Source organism: Siphateles boraxobius, unplaced genomic scaffold, assembly GCF_051911475.1.
Source record: "Siphateles boraxobius isolate OS27281-9 unplaced genomic scaffold, OSU_SipBor_1 66, whole genome shotgun sequence".
Taxonomy (NCBI): Eukaryota; Metazoa; Chordata; class Actinopteri; order Cypriniformes; family Leuciscidae; genus Siphateles; species Siphateles boraxobius.
This window is the reverse complement of record NW_027509193.1, coordinates 25,670,971-25,690,683: the sequence shown is the minus strand read 5'-3', so window position 1 is coordinate 25,690,683 and position 19,713 is coordinate 25,670,971. Positions and strand designations below refer to the sequence as shown.

At 36.5% G+C, this 19,713-nt stretch overlaps 1 protein-coding gene across 6 annotated transcripts in view; it reads right to left on the bottom strand.

Annotated features, from left to right (window-relative positions):
• Positions 1-4,319, bottom strand: part of tnrc18 (trinucleotide repeat containing 18) — an 86,627-nt gene extending 82,308 nt beyond the window's left edge. For all 6 annotated transcript variants that reach the window (XM_077213299.1, XM_077213293.1, XM_077213296.1 and 3 more), the window contains exons 1-2: positions 4,143-4,319; positions 2,426-2,761 (exon numbers count right to left, since the gene is read on the bottom strand). In XM_077213299.1, coding sequence (XP_077069414.1) covers positions 2,426-2,636 — 211 coding nt within the window. In that variant the 5' untranslated portion in view covers positions 2,637-2,761; positions 4,143-4,319. The remainder of the gene's footprint in view (positions 1-2,425; positions 2,762-4,142) is intronic.
• Positions 4,320-19,713: the final 15,394 nt, after the last annotated feature.

Below are 19,713 nucleotides of genomic sequence, written 5' to 3'. Positions count from 1 at the left end.
ATCTGGTGAACGGCAGAACAAGAGACTGAAATCTGTTTTCTCTTTCAAACAGAGGAATTTTGGCTATTGAACAGTTATTATTGGAAAGAATGGAATGTTCAGACAGTTCCCAGGAAACTGAGTCATTCTATAAACACATGATGTATCCGACACTTGTTACAACTACGCAAGACGACTATTTATGGGTGGGGGGGGGGGGGGGGTATTGGGTCATAAAATACAGACAAACATCTCAATGAGAAACAAGTCAGTGTGATGTCCACTTGGAAGAGGTACGTTTTAACAATAAATGCTCTTATATAATGTTGCCAGAATTATGGTTTTTATACAACATATTTAGTTTCAATATGCAATTTTAGCACCCATGTTTGCAAGATCAAAAAATAAACAAGAGCATGTATTTGGGCATGTGAGCAAAGAGAACATGCCATTTAAAGGTCTTGTTTCTAATGATTATTGTAAGAAATTGCTAGATAAAGTTAGATGCGTATTTGTACAATGCAACAAAATTCTTTTTTTTAATACTTAAAAAAAAAGGTGACTCAAAGCAATAATAAAAACCATCATCTCTGAAAGTTAATCATCCAACGGTAAGGTGCTGTCAGATGCAGTGATATCATTTATTACACTCACTATCCAAATCTTATCAGTAAAATGCATCCAATAACATGTAAAAATGTCATGATAGACGAAGGTTAAGGTGAGGGTGACTAAAACTAATACAAAGCTCTCTCAGGTAGAAGGGAAATATGGATGGGTAAACTGTCGACATCTACACACCCCTAAACAACAGAGTGTAACATCTAGTGGAAGGGGTAAAAGGAAAAGAAAGTCTGAAACTTCATTAATCACTACATAAAAAGAGATACAGTGATACAACACAGTACACCTTTTTTTAATTTTAAAGCTGAAACATCACTGATTTTTTTTTTTCTTCACCAAACAATCCCAACCAGCATTGTCGTCATTTGTGACAGCCTTTGTAGATGGAGGTTTCTACATTTGTTACAAATAATTTGCATTGAGTCCAGCCCCAGGACACAAGGCATATTCTATGTGGCATCATTAACGCTGTTCTTTGTTTAATGAAGACCTACAATTTAGAATTTAACAACTATAACAATAAACAACAATAGCTACTGAATTATTTTAGACATATAAGATGTAACATTCATTTCAATTAGTGCACATGACAGAAGCCACAATTTTACAAAACTCCGAGACAGTAACACAAATCTATGCAGAAATACATAATACACCATGAGTTCTTTCTCTGAACTCAATATCCTCACAATAAAGCTTTTTTGCATCCTTGAAGGGACATTACAACACAATGTTCTCCTCACCATCCAATTAAACACAGTAAACTATGTCTATGCAGTACAAATTAGTGGATTTTGCTTGAAAAGGGTCATTAGGTATGACATTTTTAACTTCAAAAATAATTTGTTACTCTTTAGGCATCTTATAATGTCCACAACCTAAAGATCTGTTTCCCCTAATAAAGAACTACAACAAATATCATGACTATATCATGACTAATCCCATATGACTATACAACATATCAACATGTTACAATAGTAAATTCAGCTCTATGCATTCTGCGTAAGATCTTCATAACACTTACAGAACCAAATCCATCTCAGGAAACATAATTTCCTTTAATATGCAGGGTGGACATCAAAGAGCATTTCTAAACACAATGGTCAGACACTGCGCCTTAAATGAGTGACAGGGAAGGCAATAGTTCACTCGAGAAGAGCAATAATTGTAGTGTTTGCCCCAACCAGTGGAGGGGGAGTGATGGAAAACAAATGGGGCAATTTCAGTCATAAATCTATACTGTCGATTTTCAATAGATGCTAGTTAAAACATTAGGTCTTTTGCCCAAAACACACCTCGTGCTACACTCAAACAGCTGAATTTGAAAGTTATGACAAAATGCATTACTCTCCGTGGTTTTAGTATTTTTTTTAATTTTGTTTGAGAGCGAACAGAGAACAATTATTACACGGGTGATTTAAACTCGGCTAGTCTACAGCTTTTAAAAACAACTGTTCGCATAAATGTTTATAACGACAGCTGAACGCTAATGAGAAAGTGCTTATCTGTAGCCGAACGCGAGTATTTCTTTGTGAATATATTCATTATTGTACGTATTTTACACAAGTGTTAGCGCACATTCACAACCCTCCGCATAAACTTAAAACGGTGCATTAAATAATTATTTAACACTATTAAACTATTTATTCATTCCCAGATTTCTGTAAAGTCGTATCAAGCGATATAAAAATGCGAAGATATGACCAGCACAGCAAATTGTTTACAAGCCACTATAAAAGTTAGAAAGCGACGTTATAGTTTTCACTTTAAAAACAAATAAAATGCTGTTTACTGACACGAGGGAAATTAAAACTGAACTTACTGTGGTGAGAATGTAGGTTCATGGCCGATGAGAGATATTTCCCAGTGTGTAGAGCCGCCGGGTGGCCCGCGCCCAGATGACCGGGAGACGGTGGTATTCTGCCGGCTGCAGCGGCCGCGCCGAGTCGGTGTGACTCCATGGGCAGCCCCGAGAGATGGGGCGGCGGTACGTGAACAGATCTGGGGTGTCCGAAGTCTCGGCCATCCATCATCCACAATGACCCAACTTGATCAAAGAAACAGTCCGGTCGGGGTAATCCGAATGAGCCAGTCTTAATGGCTATAATGTCCCTAGATTCCCAGGGAAATCAGTGTCCTTATCCGGCATTCTGCCGACCTACAAAAACAAAACAGAAGAAGAAAATATTCTTGATAGCTGTAGATCACTACCGAACTGAATCCAAAATTACATGGAGATGAACACAAACAGTGCTGTCATAATGACGCAGTTTTAATCTGAACTAGATCATTGGAAAAAGAGAGAAATCTCAAGTGCGAGTGGTGAGGCTGCACACAGACATCAAAAAACGTTTAATATCACTCTCGAAAAGTCTGTTTTAGGATCAACAGACGGCAATGGATCGCGTAATCTGCATGCAGGCAGTATATTGGGCGAAAATCCAGCCTTTTGGTGGGGACTTGACCGATTTTTCGCGCAATAAGTGACCGATAGGCTAATTCAAACGCATTACAAACATATATTCTTCGTAGGCTATTAACGGTCAAGAACAGTCCGTGTAGCGCTTCAACGCGCGACGTGCACGAAATAGCAAAAACAAATTATTTCGAGAACACGGACGTAAAAACCACCACTTACGAATGTCTAATTGGTGTCCATTTAGGTAAACTAAACATGTTAATGATTATAAAACACTATTATTTTCTTTTTTTGCTTATTGCAGGTTACCTTTTAACGGACTGTTATTTTCCTCAGCGAAAGGTTTGTTTGAAAACAAACCAGGTTTGTCTACTGCAAATGGGCTGCAACAGCATAATGCACATAAGTCTGTAATATATAATATCTAAATTATGACGGTAGTACCCCAGAAAACTAATAGCTAGATTTGAATGCAGATACAAACAGTTTGAATCATGTAACTAACGTTAATACCCTGCTGAACAGTTTGTCACTGCACCCTCATCGTAATTTTAGGCGTTATTACTTCAAACAGATGGTAACGTTAGCTACTAAAATATAATTTGTGCGGTTCCACTTCTTCCTTTCCTAAAATAATTTAACGCATTACGTTATGAAGTTGAAGTGTTTATTATTTCAGGAATTGTAATAACGCGTTATTCGAATGACCTTTTCACGCGGCAACTTTTAGTAGCTTGAACGTTGCTGCAAATGCCAAGGTTAAGTAATCGGTACGAAAACAAACACGAATGAAAATCACGACGAATCAAAGTTTAAATACGGGTATGTTATACAGCCATGCTTCATGATGGCAACACCAAGCCGATCGACAGCCACGTTTCAAACTTTCCCGTTTCCATTTCCAGCAACGAAACTTTTACGCCCAAACGTTAATCGCTCGAACCAACGGTTAAATGCGTTGCAGATAGAGCAATACTAAAGCTTGTTGTTAGTCAAACTACCCCCCGCCTTTTCATCGCGAAAGCAGCTCATTCTTTTTAAAAGTCTCCGATTTTGCTTCATAAACATCATGTTACTGTGTGACGGATCATGTGCGGAGATAAGGCTGGCGACATCTTACTTGAAATGGCGACTCAGTTTATAAAATCCAGCTTCTTCGCAAAATCCGTGAGACGTGTGTTGGAAAATTTCTTAGACTCCATTTACAAACCATCCGTAGTTACGCAGAGCGAAAGCACATACGGGGGGAAGGCCCTGCGTTCAAACCACTGTAGCTCTCGGTAAACTCTTCTGCAATGAAACAAGCATTGTTTAACAAGCTCCGCCTCCGTGAATCTCACCAGATACGTTCAACGGCGAAGCATATGATTGGTCTACAGATGTGTCAATCAACTCCATGTAAACACTTTGGCTCCTCGCCAGCTCTATAAAACCAATTATGGAACAAGGAGGTTGAACTGTTTCAAGCTCCCCTTCCTTCAAGACTTCGATGATCAAAAACAAGCGAAGAATTTTTGGAGGGCAGTTTCAAGGCCGCTCAAATTCGACTCATTAAAAAAAGACGGATGCGGACTTGGGTTATAGCTGACTCAATGAACACACACTATAGCTACATGAGTCCAATCTCTAGTCTAAAGCATTCATTGTATGAGTTGTAGTTGTAGGCCTACTTAGTAGCTCAGACCAGGCATTTTCGAGGTACCGGGTATCGCAAGGGGGCTAGGGGTTCCGCGAAAAATATGTTTGGGGGGGGTTACACGTTAACCTAATTTATTATGTTCAACACATTATTTGATCTTATTACCGTTCCATTCTGGTATCAGAAATCCCGAAAACGCTGAAATAATTTATTATACTGACAGCCTTAGTTTTTAACTGAATAAAATTAAGTTATAGCCTCTTTAGTTTAGCGACACATAGGCCTACATCCAAGAATATTTTGTTATAGGTCTATCTTTCTATCGAGTTTATCTTCATACTGTCGTCTTCACATTAAGGATGCAAGACAATCGGAAAAAATAACCTGTCAAGCCATATCTCAAGATAATGTTTTTAGTTTTAGCTTTTGTAAAATGGCCATACAATTTGAATTATTTAATTTATCACTTGATATATTTTTGCACAAAGTATAAATTGTTTTTTTATAAATGGAAATATAATCTTATTTGAATAGTGTGAAGTTGAACACATATACGATTCTCTAACCCACTTTACCGAAGGCGTGTTATTTATTTAAATTTAATTAAATTAATTATAACCGGGTGTGATGATTTCCATACGACAAATCACCGCCTGTGAAACAAGCTCAAGAAATAAATATCAAAGATTATTTTTCCAGTTTTCTGAATCACCCATTCACTCCAAAGTCAGTCAGTGAAGCATGACATCACGATTTCATCTGAACTTGAACCGCAAACTCTAGGGTGCTCAATCGATCAGTTCACGAGACCTTTCCACACTGGAGGGAAAAAAGATGATTAGGAAAAAAACGGGTGCGGTTTCTAACCGCCCCTTAGTGCGCCTCACCAGTGAGGCGGTTTCAAGGCGTCCCGTGAAAGCAGTACAAACGGGTCACCAGGAGGAAAAGACCTACGTGAATTGTCAGGTTTTAAAAGACCAAGCCTCAGTTGCAACTCCTACCAAAATGACAACACTTTCGGGAAAAGCTGAGCTTCAGGACTGGTGGTTTTCTCCAAGGACCCGCGGGAACAATAGCGCCGATCTGCTGTGGAAACCCTGGTCTCGAGACTCTGCATGGTCATCAGTGCAGAGCCCTACAGCTTCATGGCTCTCTGAACGCGTTCATGTTCATTAGCAGCGGAGCGACAGTAAATGGCTGACGCAGTCGGGTTTTTTCGTGTTGGCAATTTTAACTGTACTGATAAAATAACTGTTTTCCTTTGGATGTTGGTTGCATACGTGCGCCTTTCCCAATGCCTAAAATCAGCATGGATTGCTGATTTAGGATCCTTTCTTTCGTCCATTGTTCTCGAAGACCCAACTTCTCTATTGTTAAGGTGGGTGTTGAATGCGTGTCGTGGAAGTAAACATTTTACACATAAGTTAACAGGCCTATGTTTTTAATGGTTCTGCCTTTCATGGTTATTGTTTAAAGAAAATTAAGAATTGTTAAATATTTTGAAGCCTAAGCGTTCATTTAGTAGTGTATTATATTATGAATCCAAGAAAAATGTTGAGGGACTAGCAAAATAAACTCTGGCATGAGCATATTATTGTATTTTACCCATTCTTTTTTACACAATTTATATTTGATCAGAATCATTTATATGCCTCAAAGCAAAGTGCAATGTATCCAAACAAAAAGTTATTAAATGCATTTAAAAAGATAAATGTCTGGTGTATTTAATTTGCTTTAATTAGTCTCTGAATGCTTCAGATGAGGGCTAAAATAAAATGAAACATTTAATCAAATAATGTCAAAAATGATATGAGAATTGTGCCAGTTTCATTGTCCATCCTCTCCTCATACGTCAAGTTAGTGTAAATGGTTAAGTCTATATAATTCTCAGATCAATGAGAATTGTAATGCAGGGCTTGACTTGGAAGACTTTTGAGCTATATGCAAAGCTTTGTTTATTCAAACCAGAACGGAACTAAATAATTTAATAATAAGCAAAGTACAGATGTAAACTAACACACATTTTGCATGATGTGCGTAACAGGCTTTATTCCTGAAATGTGCAAATATAAGCAACTAATGCCCTGAATTTGCAAGTCAGACTGGTTTAACTTACTTCCCTTGTACAATGAACTGGAAGGTATGTTTGTAATTATAATGCAAATTCTCAGAAAATTCATGACAGGATTAAAGCATTGAAACAATCACCATCGACAAGCCATACCGTTATATAAGCCTATATATACATACACACTTGTGAATAAGCAAACATTATTAGTATTTGACACTATATTATTGACATCTGACTTGAGGCATCATGTATAGTAATCAACATTTGAATAGGATCAAAACCTTTCATCAAAGTTATACATGAATTTTGAACAATACCCGTTCTTGTTTTATGAAAACTTTGGACTTTTTTCATGTGTTCACAATTTCACAAAAATAAATGTTATTAATAATCATATTTCTGGGAAATGTGGAAACATTTACTGTGCAGAGAGTATAAATAACTTGTGATTTGATGATTATTAAAAATGGCTGATGTCCAGGTGTTTTCAATTTACTCCCTTTGGCAGGAATTTATGAGGAATATATATATGGCATATCTTTAGCCGAAGGTAAACAAACATTGAATCTTGCCTGGGTGAATTAAAAAAATGCTGGGAAAATATCCTACAATCATGAGGGATCAGTTTCCTAAAACAATAGACTTTTATGTTCTTGGCAGACACATTTTTACCAAGCAAGGTTCCAAAAGTAACAAAAGCCCTAACTTGTTGTAACCAAATATATGATAGTATAATGTTGCCTCTCTGCCAGTTTAGCAAAAGGTCAGTTCTATAAAATAAAGATAAGATCTGCCTCCCACAGCCTCTTTTTGAATCAGTTGTGTGTGTGTGTGTGTGTGTGTGTGTGTGCGCGCGCGCGCGCGAGAGAGAGAGAGGGTTATAAAGGATTGTTGTGGATTCTATTCTCTAACAATCTCAAACATATCTGATGCAGTACATGTTCTGTTTTAAATGCTTTCGGGTGGTTTGAGAAAAATGGAAGACTAATAAATGGAATTTTATAGAATGGGACGTTTGATACACTGTGTGTAAATTCAGTGGATAATTGTGTATAAAGTGGCAAATAATTGCTTATAGGCTACTAGCTTTCATTGATGATCGATCACAGGCTAGTGGAAGGTAAGAAGATGATTTCACCCTGCCTGCTGTCATGCTGCTGCATATGAAATTTCAAGTTCAGCCGAAATTGTTGCACTATTATGTCACCAGCTCATTAATGATTACTGTGGATATAAAATTATTAGGATTGAAAAGATCGTGATTCAACGCAAAAAAAAATGTGAAAGTGTCATGAGAAACAGCGCCACCTAAAAGTAGCGGCCACACACTGTAGTGTGTGTCAGTGGGCTTCTTATCTCAAGGTCCTGAAAAAGGGAGGAGAGAGAGCTGACCTTAGCCAACCATGCAATTCAACATACTTGTATCTAAACTTGATATTTTAACAGCTGGCTAAGCTCATTTTTATAACTTATTACCCTATAATTTTCATACAATACATGCAAAATAAATTCACCTCTCTTTCAGTGAAGGTAAGACCCCTACTCATAAAAGTGTGGATGGGGAAAAACCTCCATAAAATAGACATAAACCAAAGCATCTACTTTTGCACTAACTATGCAATAAACAGAAAAGCTCACATGTTGTGGATGCTAGCCAAAAGTGCAATCTTTTCTACTCCATCAGCAATAAAGATTACTGTTTATCAACAGATATAATTTACAGTCAAGGGCAAAGTAATGCCAGTGCTGTGCACTAAGTGTAGTAAAGATGTTGTGTTAACCTTCCCCATATATTTATTTAATAATTTAAAAGTCATATGTTCACTAATACATTGGCAAATAAAGCCATACGTGTTTGAATTTGTAAAAATCATTCACATTAAAAATTAAATAAAGAAATCCTAATTTTTAAATATTGCAGCAGGCACGTTGTTATAATGATGATGTCATACATGAAGCCGGCTATTATTTCTGCTTGTGTAAAAGATGAAAACCTTCTCTTTAAATATATATTTAATCATATTTTCTGACAGCTATGTTAAACCAGTTAAACAACTGGGAATTTGAGCAGAGACGTGCAGTGCAAGGGGAATGCCAGCGTGATAATTTAAGAGAGGTATTTTTTTGTAGTTGTTTGACATCTGGCAGAGCTAAACCTATACAAAAAAGAAAAATCAAGAATCGGTATGCACAAGTAAAAATGATGCCCTTAAGTTCAGCCGTGCCTGTTTGATTCCATTGGTTTTCCTATATCTGTGATTTCAGTCACACAAATGCTTTACATTGGTCGCCTGGGGCAGATGTAATATACTTTACGGCTTTATCTGCACTTTATGGAGGCACAACTGCTTACTGGGAAAATACTCCAGTGCATCCAAAGGTAAATAAACAGCTTAGAGATCTCTACTGGAAAAAAAAAGAAAACACAACCCTATTTTACATCACTTAACAAGAGAAAATCTGCTTGTCTTCTGAATAGCATTTATGTGAAATATATGTTTGGATAGTGAATGTATTGCGCTTTACAGACTTGCATTTTTTTGAGAGATCCTTGGTAGAAATCCTCAGGGAATATAGCTTTCTGCCTTCCTGTGCCTTCGGTCTTATAAGCAATGACAACTCAGCGCTTGACAGGCGAGTGAGACAACCTGCCACAGATCTCAGAGACCTTCCCAGGATGTCGAGCCCTTCTGGGGCTTAATCTCAGTGTGGTGGGCCGTTCCTATGACAGCTTTTAATTCTCACTGGGCAACATTCATCATGCACTGTCTGTGTCTGCTATGGGCGCTGGATCAAATGTACCCCAGGATATTCACATTCCAGCCAGTGTGTCCCAACCCACTTTACACCATCACATATATTCATGGCTCTTTTATTCATGAGTTTGTTTGCCTTTTGTTAGAGTGCTCTCTCCCCTGTGCAGCGTCTGTCTGTGAGTGACAAGAGAACGGCTGATAGACCAGACTGATCTAAACGCACAAAAAAGAATTACACATCAAATCATACAGTGAGATGTGATATTCATGGTGCACATTTCACTAGATCTAATAATAGTCTTCTTTTTATTTTAAAAGGAAATCAATAGGCCTGACCATTTTCTTTGATAACTCACAAACTATATTTAACTGCCAACTTAAGAAATGTGTCAAAAGCTGTACTTTTGACAGACTTATAATAATAATTTCATAATACTGAATTTGGAAATTAATGCTTTTTTTTTTACAGTTGTTGAGGGTAATTGCAACAATGAAAAAAAATATATAAAAAATGAAAATAATCCACAAGAGCTTACCATTGCTATAATAGTTTTTAATATTTGTGAAAAGGTTTTCCTTTCCTTTCGTTTCATTCTTTTAGCTTTCAGGAATAGTATGTGTTTAAAGCCAAAGTGTATTGTTTAAACCTGCATCATATCATTTTTCTTTGGAGTCACACATTTTTTATTTCTTTTGGAAAATATAGCCTACAGTTTAATTTTCAGAATTATTGTATTTATTGTAAATTATTGTATTTAATAACTAGCATTATATCTGCCCCAACAGCCATGAAAATACAAATTAAATGAAAGCTATTAATGGCAGTTATATTTAAATTCAAAGTCCTCAAAACTTTAGACTACATTTTTTTGGACATTCATTCATGAGAAAAAAAAAAGTGTTTTAATATAACTTCAGAAATGATTCAAGAAAATAATCTAATATATAAAGACTATAAGAGAAAGAAATTAATCTATCACTCAAAATTCTGGTGACTTATTTTTCAAAATATTTCTTAGTTTCCAGTTTTTAGTATAAGGACTACAGCAAATCCATTTGTAAAACCGTAATCTTCCTCTGGAAAGAGACGTTGTGAATAAGAATGTGTTGTGGCTTAAACATTTCCAGTGAAATCCAATCAGGGACTTAAAACAAAGCGTCTATCAGACTTAGGGTCAGAGAGAGCTTTCAGGAAATTAAACTTATTGCAATGAAAAATTAAACACAGTTCAAATCAGCCCCTATTGAAGGGGTGTTCAATGTGGGTGGGAGAGCGTTTGACATTTTTAATTAACTCAGGCTTTGTATTATCCCTGGGTTCATCACAAACCAGCAGTAGTTGAGATGCAGACTTTCAAAAGGGCAATGCTTCAGACGTTTCAGCCAGAGCCGAATTACGCACATACATGAGCTCTTCCCCAATAACCCTGCATGCCTGACCTACCGTGACCTTCCCGCTCTCTTTCTCTGCCAGCTTCAACTGACTTCTGGTCCTCAAGTGTCAGTCAGAATAGAATTTTGTTGCCAGAGCAGAATTTAAGTCCATCTTCTCCCCCTGAGCTTTGGCTGAGTTCGCACACACATGACACTCAGTCCTCAGCATGGGGAAATAAGGCCCTCATGCAACACTACTGTCGTCTAGCCACAATGTTCGCACCCCCCAGTTTCAAGAGGCTGCGACTTATCTGACCATTTCGTTATTCACAATACAGCATGGAGCATTTGGTGTCCCTCGACGTGCTTTGATTTAAGCTCTGTGATCATAAACATATCACTACAGATTGGCTTTTTAAGCCATTTTTCCCCTCTTGTAAGTGTGCTTGGGTTCCGTAATGATGTTGTTTATGCAAGTTTGTGTTTTGTTATATTCAAAACACTCTGATCTGATGCACATCAGAGCTGCAATTAAACCTTAATATCAAAAGAGATCTTTAGGGCTTCAGAGTTGAGAATAGTATTATTTTAAAGTCATTTCTTTATTTATTTAACAAACTCCACAGAAAGACTAGCTGATTACATGCTTTCTGATGTGGATTAGAGATGAGATTGTAGAATAAAACCATGCATATTTATGTTCCTAGTGCTTCTGATTTTAATTTTATGTTATTGTGTCTTTGAACGCCTGGACCGCATGTTTCCGTGATATGGGGAAATTATTTTGCTTTTTCTGTGATGGGGAAAAGATCTTGTTACTTTTAAACAGCTGAGGTACAAAGGGAATATAATAAAAAGTACACAAAATCAGAATGTTCACACACTTTGTTGTTCCCACCATCTTTAAATAGCACAAAGCTGGCACTGTGTTCTGAGGACGGCGATGGTTGAAAACTTGTCATTAAAAAGTCATGGGAACAACATAACCGTAAATAGACGCATGAAAGATTCTAAAGAAAGAGGTTGATTTTCAGGGGAAAAAAACATGCTTTATCTCAGCTGCTCATCTATGGTGGAGTTTTAGTGCGTGTCACAGTCAATTCAGTGAACATGGCTTTTGAATAGAAATATTATTTGGGGAAAAAATTGCTAGGAGACCAGGGAGTGTTGTAAAATGATTTGCTTTAATGTCCGTAACGCAGTTATTTTATTTTACTTTACTTTTTTAAAATTACAATTAAAATATAAAAAGTTGTTTTTTAAACCAACAGCCTTCAGGCCCTTCCCCCAATTCACCCACTTCATTAGTGCGCAATTTTTTTCAAAGGGATAGATCACCCAAAAATGAAAATACCCGTAATACCTTTGTTCATCTTCGGAACACAAATTAAGATCTTTTTAATGAAATCTGAGAGCTTTCTGTCCCTCCATTGACAGCTACACAACTAAGTTACCACTTTTAAAGGTAGAAAGGCTACATCGTAAAAGTAATCCATGTGGATCCAGTGGTTTAACCTAAATTTTCTGAAGCGACGGGAGTACTTTGTTTGCGCAAAAAAACAAAAAAAAACATAATTTACCAATTTATTTACAAAATATTAATCTCCAACTCCTGTTCATCCCAAAACGTCAGGGGCCTAAGCCGGTTTAGGTGGCTATCCCGATATGTTTCAGTTTAGTTTGCGCAACCCCTGGGTTTTAGGCACCCTGAAAGTGGTTTGGCTTTTAGCAGTGTTCATCGCTATAGTAACTTACACTCCACGGCTAACCTGGTCCGGGGCAGGTGATGTTCCAGGTAAGAGGTTGCAAACCGAACTTGGACCAATCAGCTGTGAGCAAAGTGACATGTCTGATGCGATAAAGTCACTCCACCTGTTTCCACTACAAATTAAAGATCACTAAACAGCAAATGGTTTTTAAGGACAAAATCGTCCGGCTTTTAGTAATGCTTATTTAGAATAATAATTTTGTATGATTTAGATATTTATGTAATTATTATACCCTTAATCGATCACACATGTAAAATTTTAGTTAATCAATTATTATTACGCAGAGTTTAAATGAATACATTTATAAAGCTAATATAAATACGCATTAGAATCAATAAACGAAGCTATAAAATGACTACGCTTAAATGTTAAATTCTCTCTATCAACTGTATAAAATAACTTCACAACTTTTACTTGCACTGATATACAGTAGCGAGACTTTTTCTTTTTCTTTGTAAATAAATTGGTAAATAATGTGGGGTTTATTTTGTGCAAACAAACTACTCACACCGATAAATAAAAATGAGGTTAAACCACTTGGGTCTTAGGGGTTTGAAATTACAGGTGAATAATTAATTACACGGTTTTCACTTTTGGGTAAACTAACCCTTTAATTCAAAAGGGTAAAAAAAAATTTTTAAAACAGCAAAAAAGTTGGATGAATTGTTCAACAATTACATAAAACACTAAGGTAAAAGTAAATGATATATATTAAACAAGGGAAGCTGATGCATTAACATGATTGAAAACTATACCAAATAATCACAAAGTGAAATAATTTTTTAGTTTTCACTTATTCCCAGGCATTTCACCTATTCAGGTACCCACAAGCTCTGCCACTGCTGCTTTTATCGTTTTCATACAATAATTAAAGTTTGAAGTTTTAAATAGGTTTTTGAATTGTCTTATAATGGATTACAATATGAGTTAGATCTGTTTATATACAGACCATGTACACTGGGAGTTTCTGCAAAACCCGTTTATGATTTAATTTACCTCAAAACATGTTGTTTTTGCCTTTAAAATGCTTAATTGTGGATACATGCCAGTGTTGCATGTCATCGCTAAAGCTTCCCACTCTCGATTTTAGACGTAGGACTTCTTACTGTAGTAGAACTGACTGTGGTCGAAAAGTGGAATGTGCTAACAGCATAGAGACCCTAAAAAAGGAGCATGAGATGCTATTAAAATATTCATCGGCTTATTTTATTTGGTTATGAGAGCCGTGTCAAACAAGCGGTGGAACAAAACCCTCCTATGACATTCTCAGAATTCATTGTATTCGTATTGATCCATAGAAGAGGGACAAATGACAGTCATTTTCTGCTTTGTTACTGGGACTCCATCAGTCTTGCTCATTTGCTCTCATTTTGCTTCATGTCATAAATCACATACAATAGAAATAATTTTGTTTGATGCATTTGCTTTCTGTGTCAATACATAGAAGATGAAAACTCCTGCAGAATGCATTCATGGTATCATAAATAAACATTTATGGGAACCTAGTCACATTAAATGGCTAATTATAAATGCCAATGGTTATAAATACATGATAGTAATAAAAGAGCAGTACGTAAATCTAAATTAACAGGTGTGGACTTTTTTTTATGTCATCGTCAAGCTACATTCTATACGAGATAAAAAGGTAAACATTCAGCATGATGTTTTCAAGTGATGCAATCAAAGACTGTGCCACAAATGAGTGTTTATCAAAAAAGACATGTTTTAGGACATGAAGCAACAAAAACACAATATTGATTTTGTGCTACCGTGATGCTTATCTGAGTCTGAATAGTCTTTATGTGCATGAAGGTGACTCAGAGCTGGATGGTAAGTGTAGCTGGCTATGAATTCTGGGAAATACAATGTGATGTGCTTCAGCTGTTTGCCATTAACCCAAGCGCACCTACCTTTGAAGGTCATCTGACCTTTCCCGTGTTAAATAAAGGCCTGATGCTTTGAATAAATTGGTCAGATGAAGAGCAGGATTGCTGTGGCACAGCGTGAGCATCAGTGCATTGTGATACAATGACCCACGATGCTTGCGATTTATAGCACAGCTTTTTATTTAGTGATAAAAGCTGCTGTGATGGAAGGTGACAGCTTCTAGCACAGAAATAAATCACACAGAAAATGGAAGGCTTTCGCTTTGAGCCTGCATATAAAAAGTGTCATTTTGCATTATTGATCTCTTGGAAACTATGACCGGGATGATGGATGCCTAAATTTCTGTAATCCTGCATGGATTTAAAAAAAATAATAAAGTGCATACATTAGGGTTATAAATTGTTAATATTTCATTGCTTCTGACCACGATCAAGGTTATTATTTTGATATATTTTATTCGGTTTGGTAAATGTGTTGTGAAATATTGACATATGGAAGGCAGCATAAAGCTTGACAGAAAGAGGATGATGGCTTAATACAAACAGGCTGTATTGCTGCACAAAACCCTTGAAATCAACTACAGTCAAACGTTTTACTCATTACTAAATCACAGTAATCATCATGTTCAGCAGCTGCTGGAATAAAAGGAAGTTAGGTTTTATGCAACAAAGAGCAAATGTGCATTGTATGCGTCTGCAAAAACCCAGCGTGGAAGTGGCTTTGAAGTTTGCTAGCGACTGTGCAAAAATAGCATAGCATGACAAAAACAAACTCACGTTAATATGCACCGTCTCGTTCTGAATGCACCCACACTCCATTTTCATCTACCCGTGTGTGTGGTTTGCGTCGGTGAATCTGAGGCCTCTAGAGTGCGGGCGTCAGCCTCCATCAACCGCAACATGCATACCATTTCTGGGCATGAAAACCACAGCTCACCCCATGAGCCGAGACTTAGCATGCCAAACAATACCTTACAGTTACACTCGGTCTTTTCAGCATTCTTTTAATCATGACATCATGAGTATCGGCTTCCTACTCTGAAAAGGCGTCAAGATGCAGCTGTTCGTGTCACTCCACAAACTAGACAAGTGCACGCAGATGAGAGAAGCTTTGCCGCTTTGGCACAAAAGCTACTTCATATTACAAGAATGAGAGACAAATGTTTGAAAGACTTTAATGAAACTGCCACTGTAGATCTTCTATATCCAGCTGACGGTGTCGTGCTAATGCTCAGGAAATATGTGCATGTTGCTAACAACACTTTCAGATGAATGATGGAATTGCATGCCGAAATCGTGTTGGCTTTTATAAAGACTCTCGGGTCACATTTCTCACGATAACTTCCATTTGATTAAGGTGTAGGCTATAATAATATATATACCTTTTTGTTTCTTCAAAAAGAAGAAGAAAGAAACCTTTTTGTTTATTCTGTGTACGGATACACACAGATAAAAAATACAGACACTTTTCACTGTGTTTTGTCTGTGTGACTGCTCCTGAAAAGCAGCGATTTTCTGTAACACTTTCTGATCTAAAAAGCAGTTATCTAAAAGAGAATGACAGTAGAAGACACATTAAAATTACAAATGGCCGCGCCCGCTCTTGTAAAATAAGGTGGATAAGGGTATGGTGTGTCCGCGGAGACTCAACAGTTCATTCTGTTGTAGCTTTGTTTGTATCTTTTTTTGATTAAGCAAAAAATACAAAGTAACTGTCCATATTGCTTCTAAAATGTAAGTTACACTGTAAACAATATTGTAATTTTAATGGTAAAATGCAGTAAAACCCTGTTAACGGGACTTTACTCTATAGGCTACTAAGAAGTTTCTTTTCTAGTATTTTCTTATCAGCTATATAGGGTTTTATGTTACATTTTATGTTGTTAATGTTAAATGAATGTTTATTGCATTATTTTAGTGTTTTGTGTGTGTTATGATGGTGTTTTGTGTTTGTGTGTATGACACTGTGTGCCTCAGCTTGTGTATTTACGTCAGCTTGAGTAAAAGCTGCATGTGATGAACTTTGGCTTTCTTTCTCCTAACCACCTGGTTTCTAAATGATGGTTGTCAGTATTATAAATGTAAAACACAGATTTGAGTGATTTGGTAATTAACATGACTTCAGTTAATGAAATGCATGTTTTATTTTTTACTGTAAATTTAAGGTCAATCTGTAAAATGTAGTTGGCGTATTTGTACAGTAAAGTTCTGGCAACCACAGCTTACTGTAATTTACTGTAATTACTGTAAAATTGACAGATTTTTTTATTTTTATTAAAGTGTATACTCATATTAACTTCTAGTTTCCTAGTTTATAGAACTTGTACAAAAGCATTATCACACTCGTAATTGTTTTGCAGTAGAAAATATGTCATCTGGATGATAATGTTCTGGCTTAAAATGTAGCATGTTTTATTTTTTACTGTAAATTTAAGGTCAATCTGTAAAATGTAGTTGGCGTATTTGTACAGTAAAGTTCTGGCAACCGCAGCTGTAAAATTACTGTAAAATTGACATTTTTTATTTTTTATTAAAGTGTACTCATATCAACTTCTAGTTCCCTAGTTTATAGAACTTGTACAAAAGCATTATCACACTCGTAATTGTTTTGCTGGGCTGCAGTAGAAAATATGTCATCTGGATAATAATGTTCTCGCTTAAAATGTAGCATGTGTGGTGAACGCAAACCACAAATTTCAACGACCTTTGGCATTGTGTAGTTCTAAACTCGAGCAACACATTATATAATTGCAGCTCATGTCTGCAGGGATTGACTGTCAAACACATTTACTACAGCATTGTGAAGCAGCCCTTGCCATGTTTGAATCCTACATGCAAGCAGTGTTTTTCCTCCAAGGATGTAATGTCTCTAAAATGTTAGTCATACCGCATGGGTGGAAACCTTCATTACTCATTTTGCCTTATGAGCTTTCTGGCACAGACCAAATAAGCTGTTACCAGCAACCCTTCTCCAGAACGAGAAACCCAGCTGTGTGGGGAGAATAAAATTATAAAACCTGAATAAAGGATTGGCAGGAAGGAGCAGTAAAACATATATGCTATTTCAAGCCTAGCAAGGCTGATCGCACTTTGTTTCCTTTTAATTTCTAATGGCTCCATCTCCTGTGCTCTCTGGGGTGTGTCCAATGCATAGAAACAGCTGTCTGCAAATCTGGGTCATACCAGCCCAGCCTGCATGGCCTTTAACAGAGCAGAAGCCGGGGAGCATGACAAACAGAAGCCATCCCATCATCTGAAGACCTAAGAATGTTTTTTATAATTTTGCACAGATTCAATCAACATGTTTTATTACAAAAACCCACACCCATGTCCTTGCTGTCAAATAGTTTTTCCTGGATTTGTGATCGCTTGAACGAAGCATTGATGGATGCAATTTTTTACAGGCATCCCAGACATCCTTGGGGGTGCTTTATAGTGACAGTAAATGTGGCTTGGATATTGAAAACGCACCCTGCAAAATCTGATGCTGTCTGAATTGCTGTGCCTTATAGCTGTATTCAGTGAAACAACGTTATCTAAATACTCCTATGACTTGGCTGTCTTCTTTTGAACAGAGCATTTGTTCAAGATTGAAATCGTTGCTGTTCTTACAAGAATTGTTTAAAGCATTCATGGTAAAAAACAATCCCTGAGGAATTTTTCAAAATGTAATGGAATCAAGTCAAATGTGATCTATACAGGTTTTTTGGATTTCTAGTTGATTCTTAAGAGTTATTTTTGGATATTGTGTCATCTTTATCAGAAATCTTCTAGTAGTTTCAAATGACGTATTGTTGGCACTTAAAAAAACACAGGAACAATATGAGCTTTAAAATCAATCCTGAAGAGATTTTATTGAAATTCCTATTGAGGTTGTAGAGCAGTTGTTTTCCACCCACTGCCTCAGCAAACTTATAAGGGAGACACAAGATGACCTAAAAAGATTTAATAAAATAAGACAAAACAAGCATTACATTAAGCCAAAACAACTACAAATCAATATATTTCTTATATTAGATTACCCATCTATCTTGAAAAATCTGAATATATGAGAAAGCCTGTTTTAAAAGTGTGATGACACCTGTACTTGACACCATGTAAATTTAAAAAATCAATTAAAAATGTCCTAGTTATGCCAAACTTATAGTTATGCCTATTTTAATATATAGGGTAGAATTAAATCCTTTATCCTTAATAAAATCCTTATTCCTAAACCTTATACAATAGATCCACAAATCTGGAAAAAAAAATCATGGGGCCTTTGAATAGTGTTGTACTCAAGGGGCTGGGAGGGGTCTTGCTGTCAAAAAGGTTGAGAACCACTTTATCCAGATAATCTTTGGAAACCATACGTGTTCTAAAATATATAGGACTAGGTTTCTATTTTGTGTTAAGCTGTTAAGGCCCCGATATACTTCAAGCTATGAACTGGTGTGATGAAAATCAGGCTACATGAAGTTAATTTTGGGAGTTCGACACAGCTTGCCAGAGTGAAGTTTCCAGAAAAGTTCGTTCTGGCTGGTAAACATTGAACAGTATACCGCTGCCCCAACGGAACACGAAAGGACCCCCCACGGCCCTGGCGGCACATGTATATTTTTACCCGTAAATGTAGCTTTTATATCGGGGCTTTGATCCTAGGGAAATCCCATTGGAAACCCTTAGATTTGGTTCTAAATTATGACAGAAATTGAATTTATATTTTTTATAATTATGACAGAATTTTTTTTTTTGACTAAGGGAAAGTATAATTGATATAAAATTATAAATATACATTTTATAAATATTATAATGTGAAATATTGCATGTAGGAGCTGTGTTGGAATGTTTCAGTATTCAGATCACTTTCCTTTTGTACTGACTGAGAATTGTTTCTAATAACAAAACTGCCCAATCATACCTCTGCAGCTAAAGTTTTTCACTGACTCATTTGATAGAAATTAAATATGAGTTTTCCTACAGTACATGCAGTCCTTTTTGAACCATTAACATTGTGAAAACTGTTAGTGGAAGAAGAGAACAGTGGTTGTCCTGACAAACCAGGTTTATAGAACAATAAAACGCACTTGTACTCAACTGTGAAGCCTGACTGGAGAAGAGTTACAGCACAGCTTCAATTCTTAAAATGACTTTCATTGAATGCTGGCTTGCCAAGAGTGACGTCACAAGGTTTATATGCTCTCCTTTTCGACACAA